At 37.0% G+C, this 17,842-nt stretch overlaps 2 protein-coding genes and 1 pseudogene across 2 annotated transcripts; 1 reads left to right on the plus strand and 2 right to left on the minus strand.

Annotated features, from left to right (window-relative positions):
* The first annotated feature begins 237 nt into the window (after positions 1-237).
* On the plus strand, positions 238-4,621 carry LOC103931790 (annotated as a pseudogene).
* A 559-nt stretch (positions 4,622-5,180) lies between these two features.
* LOC103930426 (pentatricopeptide repeat-containing protein PNM1, mitochondrial-like) lies at positions 5,181-6,983 on the minus strand. Its single transcript, XM_048587656.1, is given in 4 exon segments — positions 5,181-5,329; positions 5,364-5,570; positions 5,572-5,669; positions 5,672-6,983. Coding segments are annotated over 3 exon segments (1,611 nt in total). The 3' UTR covers positions 5,181-5,329; positions 5,364-5,369.
* A 5,998-nt stretch (positions 6,984-12,981) lies between these two features.
* LOC103930433 (cytochrome P450 78A5) lies at positions 12,982-15,410 on the minus strand. The gene is made up of 2 exons (XM_009339778.3): positions 14,279-15,410; positions 12,982-13,779 (listed from the first exon to the last, which is right to left on the minus strand). The coding sequence occupies exons 1-2, from the start codon at positions 15,266-15,268 to the stop codon at positions 13,165-13,167; spliced, it is 1,605 nt and encodes a 534-aa protein (XP_009338053.2). The 5' UTR covers positions 15,269-15,410; the 3' UTR covers positions 12,982-13,164.
* Between the last annotated feature and the right edge of the window lie 2,432 nt (positions 15,411-17,842).

A 17,842-nucleotide genomic window follows, 5' to 3' on the forward strand; every position in this document is an offset into this window, starting at 1 on the left:
GTTCCAAACAAACACTTAAGTTCTTTGTGTTTGTGACCAAATTAAATTTGAAAGGGCTTATTTGCGAAGTTCCTGGAACTTGAGAGTGCAGGGTAGAAACATATTTACTTTAGCCAACTTAGATTTATTTAGTGTGGACTGTCGCTAGTATATTATAATGTAACGGATCCAAAGGAAAGGAAAAAAAAATCTATATATATATATATATATCAAGGGGTTGTACGACATGTCGTTTATTGAAAGTAAAGGCGGAAACTTTGGGGACGAAGCGGTTTTAGGGGAGAGAAAAATGGAGAACAGCTTGGAAGAAACACTGCAGGACGCCAAGCTCCACAGGCAGCTCTGTTCCCTCATCGTCGCTCATCTCCGTGACAGCAATCTCTATCAGGCAAGCACACTACCTCTACTTCTTCATCATTACATATATGATATATATATATATATGTATGTATGTATAGATGTTCATGTGTGTTTTTTGGTTGCTGACATAGTGTTGGAAAACTAAAGAAATTGAATTTTCAACGTAAATATTCAATATTTTTTGGTTTTTGGGAAGAAACGAGTAGTTAAGCTCAGTTGGGTATGAAGAACATGCTACAATCTCAATCTGGAAGTGAAGTTTTTTTTGGCTCGCTGATTGATTGGTTTCCGGGAAAATGTAGGAAAATCTGCTACTCTCAATTTCAAATTTGTAAACTTGACTTAGTTGGGAACTTCATGAGCATTTGGTTCTGCTGAAGTTCCAGTTTTTCTTGGGTTTTGGGGAGAAAATGGTATGGTAGTTATGGTAGATGAGGATTAAGATGTAATGAGACTTTGGATGTTCTGGTTTTAAGTTTGGAATTCGAATACGTTGATTGGAGATTGATTTGATTCTGTGTTACCAAATACATCACTACATTTGATGCTTAATCTGCCTTGTACCAATGTACTGCGGTGACCTATCCTTTTTTGCAATCCATGGTGAGAAGAGTTTAATTCAAATATTAAGGTTGATTGTGAATTTTTGGTGATCTTTCTCATTCACAGGCTGCAAGTGCTGCTGCTTCGGCAACAATGACATCATTGAATGCCGAAGCCCCACGTAATAGGCTTCTTGAACTGGTTTCCAAGGTTTGTATTTGTATTACAAGGCTTTTTTTCCCTCTATTTTCAGTGTTATGTTGCATTGTTTAAACTCGTAAAGAAAGTTTTGGTTCTAAGGTGATTACAGTGGAGAAAGATGAGATATTGAGAGGGGTTAATTGCATATGATTAGGGTACATCAGTAGCTTCTAGATATGGTGCAATCCCAGCTACTCGCACTGCTGCTGTTGATTTTGGGTAACTATGTTTTTCTGAATAGGTTTCTCGGTCATTTGATTACTGCTTGTTGCCTTTTAGATTTGCAACAGGTTACAAACAAACTTCCAAACGTTCGGCTCTGGTACTTATCATTTAGTTGCTCAGTGAAAAAAGCAAGCCGATCATGAAAAACTCCTAGGAATATTATTTACAGAATTTTCTTTTGCACAAACAGTGCTGTGCTGGAAACAAAAGGCTCATCAAATAGTTTTCCAAAGCATGAGACACGCCATCTTTCAGAGCACAAGTTATACATAACTAGGGAAAAAATAATTGCATAACATGGGTACTTATTTTCATTGATTCACTAATTTAGCATGATAAATTCACTTTCCACTGGGACTTGTTCTGATGGGATAAACTTAGAATATTGCCAGATGTGCAAGGTTTTAGTCCCGACGGGAAGCTTGTTGCTACTGGAAGTTCCGACGCATCAATAAAGCTTTTAGAGGTGCTCATTCTTCTAAGCCATAGAATTGGTTCTTTCTTCAACATGGCCCCAATCTGATTCTCAGGCAGTGTTAAAATGTTTTAGGTTTCAAAAATTAAGCAAATGATGCTTGTCGAGGCTAGAGATGGTCCTGTGCGACCTGTCATACGCACATTCGATGACCACTTACAAGTAAGTCAACCTTTGTTCCTAATTTTGATCAATAAATATTGTTTTTCTTATGAAAAATCTATTCTTTCAACCACAAATATTGTTTAGTTGCACCCATTTTCTGTGATCATCCAATGTAGACCATCCTGTCTAGGCACATTACACAGAGAATGATTAAAGTAAACTGATAATTTAAACTTTGTAGTATCAGAGTTACATATAACGTGTGGATTTACTTGGATTCTATTCATGTTTCATTTAAAGTCAATTAGGCAATGTCTTCGGGATATTCCCTTATGTCTAATGTTACTCCAATTTAATTGCAGCCTATTAATGACTTGGATTTCCATCCTCAGAACACTGTTGTTATATCTGGGTCAAAAGATCAGACCATAAAGTATGGATTCTTTACTTTCCAAGATAATATATTGATAAGTTCTTTATATCTTCTTCCCCCTCTTCTTCTTCCCTTTTTAGTCATGTTGCTGTTTCCTCTTCTCCAAAGCCCTTGACCATTAACGAAACAGGAGTTCGCTTTGAACCCTTATGTCAATTTTGTTACTACTTTCAGGTTCTTTGATTTTTACAAGATGACCGCAAAGAGGGCATTCAGAGTATCCAGGTTTTGCTTGTCATCTCATCTAGATTGAAGCAGAGTATACAACGACACTCCTTTAATAAATTGTCCTTTTAATGACATAGGATACACACAAGGTGCGTTCAGTATGTTTTCATCCTTCTGGAGATTTTCTTTTAGCTGGTAATATTATGCTCTTTCCTGTTATTTTCTATTTTCTTGGTGGAGTGAAGTCGCTTTAGCCAATTTGATGTTTTATGCAGTCTATGAGTTGGTGTTTCCCGGAATGTGTACATTTGTCTTGGTTCGTAGTCGAAGTTCTGTTGTAAATTTACTCTTGCTACAATTTACCCATACCAGCTTCAAATTTACTCTTGCTACAATTTACCCATACCAGCTTCATCAAATATTTTAGTTATATATCATACTTTTTCATTTTCTCATACAAGATGTTGTAATGTTATGACAGAATTTATAATGATCTTAGTCTTATGTAATGTCCGAAAGTATTAGTTTACATTTAGATGTCAATACCGTGAATTGGCTTCTAATGATGTTTATATCTATCAATAAAACCACAGGGACAGATCATACAATTCCACACTTGTATGATGTCAATACCTTACAGTGTTACCTATCTGCAAATGCCCCAGAAATCGATGTTAACAGAGCAATAAATCAGGTATATGGTTGACTCCATCTCTTTATTCATGCTTCAAGCTCTGCTATACATTGTTCATAGATAAATACAATTCGATGAGGGCATTCAAATCCACATATTTGTGCATCAGGTCAGGTATTCAGCTACAGTTGACAAGTATGTTACAGCTTCTAAAGACATGTTATTTGTTTATGGGATGGTGTAACTGCCAAGTATGCATGCTCCATACCCGCACATGGCACAGCAGAGGCAACCAGTGCAAGCTTCACTAAGGATCAAAGGTATGGAATATGGCTCATAGGATAGGTCTAAGCCCTGAAACATGATATGTATGAAAGTGTGGAAAATTGTGAAAGTACATGTATGGAGGGTTGACTTTGTTATGTGAAATGATGTTTCTGCATCTAAGTTGTTTCACAAATGTTGGATAACATGGCTAAGGAATATTTTGCTTATATCCCTGTCAAGTCTCTGGCTTGAGATGTGTTAAAACATCACTGTAACTTTGATTCACCCCTCAATTCTTTCTAAATCTTCGACTTCACAACCTTCCTGTTTTCTTTGGGATATGACTCAAATGCTGGTCTTCTAGGTTCGTTCTATCTTCTGGAAAGGATTCTACCGTGAATCTTTGGGAAGTTGGCACTGGGAAACTGGTTAATCAATATATCGGAGCTACACATACTCAACTGTGGTGTCAGGTATTCCGGAATGGCTTTCTTTTGGTGGTTTTTTCTTTTAAGAATTCTAAAAAGGATTTGAGAATGCAATTTCTTATGCCAAAGAAAACGGCTACATAAGTCCTCTTGTCAACTACGTAAAATTCTAGACCAGAATTTTTCTCCACTCCGCTGCCCAGTCCGAGGAACCCAAATCAGGAAATATTAAAGTTGGTGATAAACTACTCATGTATCAATATCATAGGTGCTTTTATAAACTTATCTGCAGGCTGTTTTTAATGATACTGAAGAATTTGTACTGTCCATCGACGAACCAACCAATGAGGTTTGTTTGCTCTTACTGTATTTAGATAAATGTGCTGGTTAGTTTCAATTGATAGGAGACCGAAAAAGAAATGTTTCAATTGATAAATATGGGATGGTTGCAGATTGTTATCTGGGATGCTGTGACAGCAGACAAAGTAGCAAAGTGGCCTTCCAATCATATTGGTGCTTTCCGTTGGCTTGCACACTCGCCAACGGAGGCTGCATTCGTTACCTGTGGGACTGACAGATCAATCCGGTTCTGGAAGGAAAGTCTGTCAAGCCTGTAGAAATCCGGCTGGCGACTTTCTTGATGTGAAGAGTGTAGATTGATGATCTGAGTTAGGATTTTACTCCTCTCCCTTAAAACTAGATGAGTTAATCGAATGTAACCTACAACAGAGGACCCCCAACTTTACTGGTTCAGTTTGGTCAGTAAAATATTTTCGTTTTACTTTTTTTATTCTGTCTTTTCTAATTCGCAAACTCTTTGAATAAGTATGATTTTCGTATTTAAGTCGGATACGATGTATATATTCGGAAGTTGATTAGTTGATTACAAGCTAGTTTCAGATCCGACATCGGTTGTGAAACAAGAGGTCAACAAGTAAACAAATGGACATTTTGAGCAGCTTCAGCAACCCTGTTGGAATGCGACACCTTGCAATTTCCTATGCCGGAGAAAATGGCTAAACCGGTTGAAATTCTTTGGTTCGTCTGCGGGTGAACCATGTTATCTGCCCAGCCACATAAACAGAGAATCCTGTATTAGATAGAGATGGGACGCCACATAATCAGAGAATCCTGTATTAGATAGAGATAGGACGGACATAGGGGAATCCGATCTGTATGGTCGGTCAGGTAACATGGTCCACCTGTCAGACCCAAACATTTCGTATAAACCAGAACATCACGCATGCAAATGACAATGTAAATTAAGATGTAAATTAAGTAGAACAGCGAGGTTATTTTATAGCACACAATAGAAAGATAAATGTCGCATAGACTGAAGAATTAAATGAATCAAAGTCCGGTTTATTTCTAATTTAACCAACTATAAGATCAAAACAACAATTCAAAAGTAAGGCAACTACATTCGACATCAACGAAAACAAACGATCAAACTTCCAAAAACAGAAACTTTGATCAAAATTGTCATTCCCCTTTGATAATTTGACAAGTCCGACTTCTAATGGCATCTCATCAGTAGGCTCGACGCTGCATTTTCTTCGGCTTCTTTACGAAACTCAATCGAATTTGCTTCAACCGTCTCTTCTTCCTTGCCATCTTCTCAGGGAAAGTTTCCCGCTTCTTCTCCTTCTTCACACCCTTCTTCAAAGCCTTTAGCTCCTTCTTCTTCTTCAAGAAATACGGGTCCACCGGATACGCCTTCTGTGTCAAAGTGCACCCCTCTCTTTTGAGTCTCATTGAACAGGGCGGTGGCTCTATCGACGCGGTTGTGAGCATACAGTTTTCCCATCAACAGCTCGTAAGTCTTGATTCCGGCTCACATTTATCCTCCTTCATCTTCTTGAAAACACGTAATGCGTGATCGATTCTCTCAATGCCACACAAAATCTTTAAGAATCCATAATATTCCTTCTTATTAAGAGCCTCGCCAAACCCGGCAGACTTCATCCTATCGATCATTTCATCCCCTTCCCCAATCCTCGCCGCCTGATACAAGCTCCTGATCAACACAAGAAATGTAGTTTCATTCGGGTAACACCCCCACTCACCCATTCTCTCAAACAGGTTCAGAGCATCCTCTGTCTTCCTAATCGTACACAAATTACTAATCAACACATTGAATGTCTCCACATTTCTCGGAACCCCATGAGTGTCCATATCCACCAAGATTTCCTCCACCTCCGAATGAAGGCGAAAGGGATCCTTCTTCCTACAAAGCTTGGAAACGCAATCAAGAATCGCATTGTAAGCAGTAGTACCAATCTCAAACCCTCCTCTATACATCTCTCCAGCCAATCTCCTCGCCTCCTCGAGCTTCCCATCAACACACCAACCCTTGATCAGCAGATCACACATATATTCATCAGGGAAAAACTCATTGGCCAAACCCTTAACCATTTTCTCAGCATTGCTCGCAAAACCGTTTTCACAAAGCTTTTCGATAACCAATTTCAGCGAATCTTTGTCGCGCTTCAACCCGTAATCCTTCTCCATCTTCTCAAAGAAAGAAACAGCCTGAGCAGGCCTCCCAGCTCTCACCAGCCTATCAATGGCGGAAGCAAAGGTTTTCGACCCAGCAACTCCACCTGCACTCACAATCACATCGTGGGTCGCCTTGAAATCCTTCCTCCTCCCAAAGTAATCCACAAAATACGAGAGGGTCTCGTCCGTGTGCTCAAAATTAGGGTTCGAGATCAGCCACTGGTTAAACCCTAAAACCGTACGGCCGGCCTCGGGGGACTGATTGAGTACGTTAAGGACCAGAGGAGCTGTCGGGGTGATGTGGGAGAAGCTCAATTGGAGGCGTTGGGTTACGGAGAGGGGGTCGGAGCTAGAATCCTGTAGGAGCTCGGAGGAGAGAGACTGAGCTAATTCGGACTGATCTGGATCTTGGGTCGGTGGGGCGGAGGAAGAGAAGGGTTTAGAGAGAAAGAAATGGGGTAGAGATAGAAAGTGGGAGCTTGTTCCGGTGACTATGGCGGGTCGGGAATGGCGGAAATGGGTGGGGGTTTGGGGGAGGAATGGAATGTGGGTTTGGAGTGTTTGGGAAGACGACGGCGATGAAGAGGAGGTGGAGAGGTAGCGGAGCAGGAGCCGCCGGAGTTGCAGAGGCTGTAAAGACCGCATTTTTAGAGAGAGAGAGCTCACCGTGAGAGGAGGGTTTATGATTGCTGGGAGGAATGAAAACCTAAACGTTCCTTAGCTAACAAAACGCTGCGTTTTGGGTGAGTTTTCTATGAAATGGGGCTGCGCCTGCGCCTATGACCTAGGCATCAAGGCTAGTCCAATGTGGGCTGACGATGAATTGGCCTTTCGATGTAATTTGTTGGGCCTCAAGCCCAAAACACATGTTACTCTTTCTGGATCGAAGACAAATAGTTCTTGTGCATGCCTATTTTGTATGAGATTCAATCAAATCATTGTACATTCGACTGAAAAGTGTGAGTGGGCGTTGATAATTATTTCGTTTTTAATTTTTGTTTATTTTATTTTAACGAAAATTAAAACTTATTTGGTAATTACATTTAGTTTTTAATTTTTAATTCTTTGGAAAGTGAAAGTAGTTATCAAATGAGTTTTTAGTTTAAAAAAAACAAAAAACAAAATGGTTATCAAACGGTTCTTTAATTTTTATGTGTTGGTAAAAAGAGAATGAAGTGATATGGATGTGATTAAAACTGGGCATTGGAGCTGAGGCAAATTATAACAAGCATCGACGTGATTGTTATTATAAAATTTGAACTCAGGATTCCAATCAACAAGATGAAATTGAGTGTTACTAAATTAAATGATCAAGCATGACCTTTTAGTTTAAAGTACCTAACCTTGGAGAGACCTAATATCTTTTGGCAGTTAATACTAGTATATAAGCAATCAAACTGTCTCCCACAAACTATGTTAATGTATCTTTGAGGAGGTTTATAATCTAATAACCCCTAGCTAACTTCTCTCACTTTCTAAATTTATGTTTCAATTACGTATTGCCTTGTTGTGGGCGCATGTTGAACTTGTCACCATTATATGTTTGTCAAAAGTTATGCCTCTAGGGCTATAAGTCTATTAGTACTAATCATATTGACACTCAACATTTTTTCTTGAGTCAGAAAAGTCAGAAATTGCATATATATGTTCATATAATACGGGTATATTTTTTTTCATCATTCTAAAATTGCGATAAAGTTCATCATCTTACTTATTACTTGTGTCTATCACCTACATAGATTTCAAAATTTAAACTCATCCAGCTATAATAATAGAGTCATGAGCATCACCCCCACTTAACGAGAGATTTTTCAGTGTGATCAGATACACGGGGTGGTACATCACTTTGTCACTATACAAATGGTCAGATATGTGTGCTAAAAAGTTAATAACTTAAAAAATAAAATTTCTCACCACTTTTATTAAAACACGTGATGTATCACTTGTGTTCCTGTCACAATTAAAAACTTCTCTCACTTGACGGTAGTGAGCAAAAGTTTTCCTTTATAATATTGAGATGAGATGATCTCTTTCTCTCTCCGCGTAATCATGATTAACTATTGCGATTGTCATCATTGTAAATCACATAATGATAGAGATGATGAAGCAGGGAATGTATATATAATTATAGAAGCATGTAGAAGGACATGTCTATGTGGATCCCAGTTAACACTGAGAAAGCATAAACAAAACACCTAAACTTATTAGGACCTACATATAATTATTAAGATAAGCTAAAACTAAATATCTTTGTTGTACATAATTGTGTGAAACCATTGACGCAGCAATACAACTTTGGATTTAAAAAAACTATGTACCCTACAGCAGGGTCTAGTTCTTCTTCCTATCTGGGATCACAAGGACAGAGTCTCTCTATATATTGATACACCAATTGTCCGGTTGATTCACATCACTAATTATATGTGCATATGTATATGTATAATTAAGCAAAGTGGTCCATGCAAATGGGATGAGGAGCTACCACAATTTGCTTTTTCTCAAGTTTGCGTTTTATTTAATTAACATGTTAGTGGTTAAAATATATGTTGGAGAAGCATCCTACAAGAGCAAATAATGAACCCTGTACCCGCATAATGTTTATAAGCAAACAATAATTAGTGTTGAAGAGTAGGATCCCACAAGGGTCATATGACAAAATAATGTACCAGTAAATATAGGAGTTTCCACTCTTAATATCACCGAGGCCTTTTGTGATACAATCCAACACCTAGAAATAGGTATGTGGTTAAATTAGAATAATATCGACAATATTGGTGGTGGTCCTGCATCAGTTTATAAAGCTTATGAATTAGTTGATCCTTGATCAGGACCAGCTACTTGAATACGCATGAAATTATGTAAAGCAACAATGGTTTTATAGAATATCTTGATACAATGCATGGTACGCTATAATGATGAAAAACAGTTTAGTTTAGTAGGGTTTGTGACTAGGGTGGTGGACGATGATTCGCTCAGATGTTGTTCTTTAGGGCTTTCGATCGGACCTAGCTAGGGTTTTCCAGTCGATGGAGTAGGCAGCCCAAAATTGTACTTATTCATTTTTATTGGCAACTTGGTTAGCCAAAATCATGATGACATCTTCTCCTCGTGGAAATGAAGATAAGCGTGGGGTTGATCTGTGCCATGCTTGTTGTAATGGTGAATTGATGATGTGGTATTATTATCAGTTTTAAATTATGTTATATATGGGTTCTGTAGGGGCCATTGATGTTTATGACTTGCACAAATTTGTCTTCTGTTGTTCAACTTACCAGTAGTTTATGTTTTAAAGTCGTTCATTAAAAAAAAAAGAATCGTATTTACCGTTTGTTTTCTGGTTTAGACTCTGCACATATGACTATCTCATTTCAATTTCCATGCATATTGGTAAGGAAACAAAACGGTACTGTTGGATATTCCCTCAATATATGCCCCTTTTATATCTTGATGTTTCCATGGTAATTGAGGAACAAAATTGGGGGCTAGGTTCATTCTACTCGTTTTGCAAGCGGAGCATAGGCTTTTGTAGTTATCTGACAACCAAACTCTGATGTGTAGTTATGTTCAACTAATCCTTTACTACCCTGGATCGTTGTTTCAATAAAAAAAACAAAACAAAACAAGCTAGCATGCCAGTTAGACAACTTTATATAAAAATAGAGGTCATGGGGAAAAAAACAGATCAAAATGGTTATGAGCTATGCAAGCAAAGGCAGCAGCAAAATTCAATCTTAGTAATATTCAAATGCGGAAATATGGAAGGCTTAGAGAAGAAGAATCCTTTTACGTTTTATATTGGTGGTCAAATTAAAGAAAGATTCCTTTTACATGAGCTTTTTTGCATCAACATAACCTAAATTCCCTTTGCAACCCACAAATTTAGGCTTTGGGATACTAGGTAGCTTGCTATAGATGCCAATTAGTGACTCATAATTCTTTATCAAACTTTTGGCATCCAATATTTTCTGGTATATATAAAAGGTTTTGTGATTTTATTCACATGATACCATAACCATACATGTGGCTAGATTGTTACAAAAGAAAAAAATATCCCATTTCACCAACTCCTCAAATGTTAAACGTAATCTAGCAACTTTACGCAAGACAGAGTTTGATTTTTGGGCACTTTTACCTTTCCTCTCTTTTATATACCTTCCCATCCATCAATGATTTCTGTATCCATACCCTGAAAAGAAAAAGCCTTTTTTTAGGGCAAGATGAATCTCAAATGAGATGAAACAATGAAACCCATAGCCTATTTCGTTTGGGATGGAGAAGATCCGTATGATTCTAGTTTGTAGAAATTTTTGCTCCGCCTAATCGGGAAGAAGCAAGGAAGAAGGAAGAACAAAAAAATAGAAGCTCACTTTGTATTTGGATATCATGAAGTTGTTACAACACTTCCAACTGCAACAAATTCGACATGTTTTCTGAGCTAATTAATACATCTGCTGATGCTTAGCTAATTTAGAAGTTCGAACACACTAAAGTCTAGTCTTTGTATTTGATTTTATAATGTACATGCTTCAATTGATTTACGTGTGTTGTATGATAATTAATAAGAACTTTGGAACCCCAAGTGGTTCCTCTCTATAATTTTTTTGACATCAAAAAATAAAAACATGTGGCTATCTAGAGGTAAAGATATAATTTTCTGCACTATGAGAACCAAATATGTGCAACAGATCGTATATTTTCATCATCCTAGATTCTTTTTCTTTAATTTTCTCATGTCATTAGTATGTGCATTATGTGGATTATGTGTTCACACCCTTTGTACGGATATATGCCATTTGCTCAGAGTGTTCACTATGCTAGGTTGATCAATTTTCTTAGACCAAATTTATAAATCATGTGATGTTTTACTAATAAAAAATAAACACGTTAATCAATACTAAGTAATAATTCAATCATTCACAACCACGTCATATGGTTTACGAAATATATATAATTTAAATAGATAGTCTCCCTAGAATTATCTATCCATAAAATCAGCATTTTGCATATAATATGTATATATAGACACACATATACATATAAATACAGAAAACGATAGTGAGACTTAATTAACTCAAACTACAAGGAGGGGGAGCCGACTTAACTAACCTTGTCATTATATTTTGAGTTTATCTTTCTACTATTGATCGTGAGACTTGAGAGTAAGAGGACTAGGAGGAAAGGAATATATAGGTAGGGATATGGGGGTGTGAGTCGAGTGATAGAGAATCGGTTGAAGGCCGAAAAAGCATCTACTTGCATGCACTGATGTGGATTTATAAGGAAAAAATATATATAATGTTAGTTTGATTGGATATTCAAATCTGTTTCCATCTTTTCTTTATAGCTGGAAAAAAGGAGCAAAGCTTTTGATCACAGGCATATCTTTCACCAAAATATATTCTTGAGGAAGGAATTGGATATCATAAAAGAGGGTGAGAGTTGAGCCGTATCATTGTTTGGTGTAGGTTCTTATTCCTCAATCATTTAAAACTAACGCATTACAAATGATCAAATTAATAAAAAAATCTAGGAAAATATTCTTTAATTTTATTGTATATAATCTTAATTAAGGAATCGTAACCCTTGATTATTTTTTATATTCAATTTTCGCATTCAAAAGGCTATATCCGATATCGATATCGATCATAAAGAAATGCTAATAGAAAGCATGCAAAGAATAAAGAGGAAAGGGAAGGCCAAAGTTACATATACACAATGACAGTTGAAGTGAGAAACCAAAGAATAAGATTGTAGATGTGTTTCAAATATTTTATTTTCCTGAAATAAAAAGATAATTAAATTTAACCTGATGTCATTCGATTCTTAACAAAAGTCACCTCGGTGACGGATTCAAGATTTGAACTTTTGGGTCTCAATGTCAAATTACAAGTTTTTTAGATACAAATAAAGCGTGAAACACACACTCAAAAAAAATTGTTTATTCAACTAAGACATTTCATCAAACACTTGGTGGTTTTATTGTCTTCAGCCAAACTATGTTGTGCATATGTCAACAAATATTCATTATTACCAAAGCAATCTGATGAGTGATATCGAGAGAATTTGTCGAGTGTTGTTGATGCAACATGTATGCCTAGTAGGCATTATATCCAATCCTTGGTAGACACAAAAGGGACATGTACCAAACATCCGGAGGGTCCTCAAAAGACTTTCACATGTATATTTCTCAGACTATGGGTGATCTTGGGACTACCTTGGTCCCGATGTACATCCACCCCTAATTGGGGGATCAATTGATTGCATCTAAAATCTCTTCCTTTTTTTTTCTTCTTTTTTTTTTTTTTAAACAACAACTGTATTGTTATAACGTTAATAGAACGTATAAACTTCACAGCTATCATGTTGGATGAATATAAGGGGTTGTCAAACGAGAAAGACTCAAAAGCATATAACAAGATGAACTTATTGGTGAATATGTGAGTGTGCCAATCACGAGAAACATCAAGGAAACGCAGCCAGCACTCCAAAATATGCTAATATGATTAGGTCCTCTGCATTAAATAATGAACGTTCCATTATCATTTCTTTGCCCAGCATCAATTCACTCGGGTGCAGCGATACGTTTCTCTACTCTCAAATTAAAATTAATAATGACTTTAAGCAGAGAAATTAAACAATGAAATTAAGATAAAAAGCTAGCATTGCATATTGATGTATAGACAAAAACTGCTCACATGGACAGTGATACACATGCCCTAGATATAAGATAGGATTAGAACCAAACCCAAATGTCTTGAGCTCCACCACAAAGCAACCCTAATTTAACCAACATATTTAATTATCAAAAGTAAATAGAAATTGTTCATCAAATCACAACCCTAGGAACAGCCTTGCAGACAAGAGAGGTCTTCATTTCCAGAGAAAGCTTCAAGGTCTCAGACAAATCCACACCTGACTGACCATCACAAGGGACCCACTTGAAGCTTTGGAGCAACTGACCAAGCCAAAGCTCAACAGTTGCCAATCCCATGGCTTTACCAGGACAAACTCTTCTTCCAGAACCAAAGGGAGCCAACCTTAAATCAGACCCCATGATTGGAACATCTTCATTAATAAATCTTTCTGGTTTGAACTCATTAGGGTTTGACCAGATTTTCTCATCGTGTGTGATTGCAAACATGTTGACCATAGCGGTGGTGCCGGCGGGGATGAAGTGGTGGTCGATGTGAGTGTCATGGATGGCAAGCCTGGCCCAGGACAAGAGGGGTCCTGGTGGATGCATTCTTAGGGTTTCCTTGACTATGGCACGGAGGTAAGGAAGCTTAGGGAGGTCGGAATCGGATACGGATCGTGTCGGAGTGCCTACAACGGCGTCGATCTCCGATTGCGCCTTGGCTTGGATATCTGGGTGGAGAATCATTCTGGCTAAAATCCACTCTAGGAGTATTGCCACTGTATCAGTCCCTCTGAAGATCATTTCCTGGAATCATGAAGAAAAACGTTTATTGTATAATTAATCACGTTAATTATGTTGTTTTAAATGGATTGGAAAATAGAAATTTTGAAACATGAGAGTTCTATAATTTGGTTCACAAAGGAGAAAATTAAAAATTTTCAAGCTTGGACAAGAAGGAAAATGAAAAAAAATAAATTAAAGGGTGAAGAATAAAAGCTCAACTAAGGAATTTAGCAAACAAGAAATGAATAAAATTCTCTTAAAAAAATGTTGTTGTTATTGGTATTTCTAAAAGAGTAATTTTGCACTCCAAACTAATAAAAACACAGAAAATTTGTAAAGAAAAAGTGCAGAATAATAATTTTAGAGTAACAACAACATAAAACCTTATAGAAATAATTCCATAAAAATATTCCTATAATATTCCTAGTGATCATTGAAACTGGAAAACCTAATGTGCAAACGTTACAAATAACTAAACAACCTAATAGGTTTTTTCTTTTCAAAAATCAAATTAACTTACCCACAGAACTGCAATCATATCAGAGTCACTGAGTTTGTTCTCCTCCAAATCAAGAAGCACATCAACAAAATCACCACTTTCATGATCAGTACCCAAAACTCCATTATTTTCATTCCTTTTCACTCTATGCTCCTCTATGATTTTCCCAACAAAAGCATTCACCTTTGCCACCAATTTCTTACACCTCCTCCTCACACCTTGCAAGTCCAAAAACCCCAATAGAGGAAAGTGATCACTCCAATTGAAAGTCCCAAGCAACTCATACCCTTCACTCACCAACCCCTCAAGCTCAAAACCCTCACCATTTCCACACCCTAATTCTCCACCAAACTCATAGCTCCTCCCAAACACACTCATCATCACATTGTTCAAAGACCCAAAATGCAACACTTTCCTAACCTCCACCTCACCACTCCTCTCCATCAAACCCTTCATCTCCTCCACCATTTTGCACCCGATACTGTCTCGGAACAACCCGAAACTAGCAATACGCTTCGGGTTGAACAAATGGGTGGAGGATATTCTCCTCAAGTTCCTCCAATACTCACCAAAAGGGGCAAACCCCATTGCTTTGTGGAACAAAAGCTCGTAAGCCGATTCTTTGATGGGTCGGTCAGCAAAGGCCGAGCTGTTCAAGAGCTCTTTTGCAGTATTGGGGTGGCTGGAGATGACAAAACGAGTAAACCCTACTGAGAACGCCATTAGAGGTTTGGCCTTTGAGGTCTCAGCAAGCTTGGCTAGAACTCTGTGAGTGAGAGAACCAGTGAAGGACAAGACCAAACCAAGAATAGGAAAGCCGGAAGGACCTGGAATGGCGGTTTTCGAAGGGATTTGAGCTTTAAATTTGGACAAAGCCCAAGCAAGGCCACCGGGTGAGAGCCAAAAGCCAAAAACAAAGATGAAGAGGAAGAGACAGATGAACAACTCCAAGCTCAAAACTGATGAAAACCCAGTTGGTGGAATGAAAAGAGGGTTGGATTCCATGGACATTTTCTTGACTCTTGGCCTTTTTTTTCTCGGTGTCTGTTTGGTTACTCAGAAAATGAGCGAGACAATGAAAAGCCAAAGCTTCGGAAACAAGAAACCAAGTGGGAAATTAAAAGCTGAGAGGGATTGTGGTGGTGGGAGAAGTGAAATAAGAGTGAGTTTATATAGAGAGTGAAGGTGTCTCTTTGCCGCAAAGATTCGTTTTTACTGTAGGAATATAATTGCTCCCACCTATTTATCACCGTTGATTAATTTAAATTTTGAAATATGTATAGTGAATAGACACTAATCTTAAAATTTAAACATTTAATAAATAAATTGGTGAGCAAAACTGTATTTTTTTTCACAGTGGTTAAAATGTTCCGTCTCTCTCGATAAAAAATTATGATTCCTGTATGCTTTTTCATATTTCTTTCAAACTTTAGCTTTTGGACATCATATGGAGGGATTTGGGGAATATTGTGTACGTAGGAACAATTAAGCTAGTTGACGACATGATGGAGCGCCCATATGGCATATGAGAGGTCGATATATAATGTCATAATCAATTTGATAAGAAAATCTTAGCCGTTCCAAATGTTAATTTTTCACACCAGAATGTGGACCTAGGTGGCCTTCATTTTTGAAATTAATTGAGTTTTATTAATTTCATTCATTTGGGTTTAACTCCAAATTAATTAGCTTTGTTTTAGTGTGCTTTTATTTATTTGAGAGTTTTATTTTTAATTTTATTTTATGAAGACAGTTTTGCTAGAATTTATTTGAGTTTTAATAGTTCACTATAATGGTCATGTTATTTGTGATGCCTCATAATTTTTTTTTAGAACAAACTGACCGTATTTACATTAAGAAGGTGGGAGAGTGGACTAAACCTTATAATGGGTTTGACATAATAATGTAGTTCAACTTCTCCTTTGACTATAATCGACCTAAGACCTTTCACTTACAAGTAAAGAGGAGTACTATCAGACTGTAGTACTAAAGAAATTTCACTTACAACTTCACCTTTGCCTCATATAATTAAGCTAGTGAAGCCACTTAGTACTACAGTCTAGTGGTCTTCCTCTTCATGTGTAAGTGAGAGGTCTTAGGTTCGATTCTCGTCAAAGGCGAATTTCAACCACATTATTGCTAGCCCATTGTGAGGCTAAGCTCACCTCCTCCCCATTAGCGTAGATAATATCGTTTTTTCAAAAAAAAAAAAAAAACTAGTGAAAATATGTTTTCCTGTACCTTTAAATGTTGTAGTATTAAAGAAACTTCCCTCATATGTATATAATTGAAAGAAAAAAAAGCTACTGAAAAAGGAAAAAAAAAATATATATATATATATATATATATATTGTAAACAAGAAATTTTCTGTAACAAATGAAATAAAAACATGTGTACAAAAATAATACTTTGAATTAATAAACTTAGGGTTTGACAAAAAAAAATAATAAACTTAGGGTTACGATCTTTGTGTAGCTATTCTTTTACAAGACTACCTTTCTTATTCGATCTCCAAAGTAGAATTCGATCCAAGAGTGGTGGCCACTTGATCTTGAACTTGAATCTATTGCTTGTGATTCTTCAAGGGATGTTGAAGTTTGTTATGGAATGAAATGGGACCACAAAGAGTTTGAAGTGTGGTGGGTGACTTTCGGCTTTGGCTGTGGATAAATCGGCACAGGTTTGATGAATAACACAAGAGTGTTCATGTATTTGGTGTTTGCTTTGGCCTGAGAGCTTTCTAATTTCTACTAAGGCTTGAGCTTTCTTCGTTTCTCTCCAAAATCCTCTTTGTTAGAATAAGCGTATTATTTATAGGCTCATTCTGAATCCCGTGATTTGTGGGGTTAATTTTCTGATTTCATTTAATTTGAGCTAATTAGTTAATTTAAATTTTATTAAAGAAAAATCTTCAATTTAAAAAATAAATCCTAAATGATATAATTTGATCAAACTAGGGTTAATTTGTCCAGTTTTCTACTTTATGTGATTTGTTTGATGACGGATGTTTCAGATGCGGACACGTGTAATTCTTGATAACTCTTTTTTTTTTTTTTTTTTGGAAAAAACTCTTAATAACTCATTAAGTTTACATGAGTCACATGTCATGTGTGCAATTTAGGGGATCCATATATGGTGCGCGCCACATAAACCTTGACCAATCGAAGTTTAATTTGTTGGTGAACATTAATTTCACTGAAATTTTCACAGTATGACACTCCAAAGAATACTTGAAATCGATTTCCTCTTCTGGTTGACGAGGATTGGTTTCACCTATACTTATCGATGAATCTTTATGTGATTGATCGCACATAACCAGAAAGAATGAAAAACAAGTAAATACAAGGGCAATTTAAAATTAAAAAAAAAAAAAGGATTTGTTGAGTACGTCTGTAGGCCTTTATTCAAAGCAAGCTTTCTTAGGCCATCTTCAACCGATCCGGCCAAAGGGCCATAAACAAAAAAATAGCCAGTTTTGACACGAAAATCGTCTCCAATCAAAGACCAGGCCAAGGAGCTCGTGGGCTCCACCCAACCAAAAATTGGAGAACCGGCTAAAGGGTTGGCCAAGACCACCCAGCCCA

This window comes from the organism of the source record quoted next, unplaced genomic scaffold, assembly GCF_019419815.1.
Source record: "Pyrus x bretschneideri cultivar Hongxiangsu unplaced genomic scaffold, Pyrus_bretschneideri_v1 Contig27, whole genome shotgun sequence".
Classification (NCBI taxonomy): Eukaryota; Viridiplantae; Streptophyta; class Magnoliopsida; order Rosales; family Rosaceae; genus Pyrus; species Pyrus x bretschneideri.

Coding starts and splice junctions, on each gene's coding strand:
- LOC103930433 (XM_009339778.3), bottom strand. CDS start 15,268: ATGTCCATGGAATCCAACCCTCTTTTCATTCCACCAACTGGGTTTTCA. Junction 13,780..14,278: donor ATATGATTGCAGTTCTGTGG/GTAAGTTAATTT, acceptor TCATGATTCCAG/GAAATGATCTTCAGAGGGAC.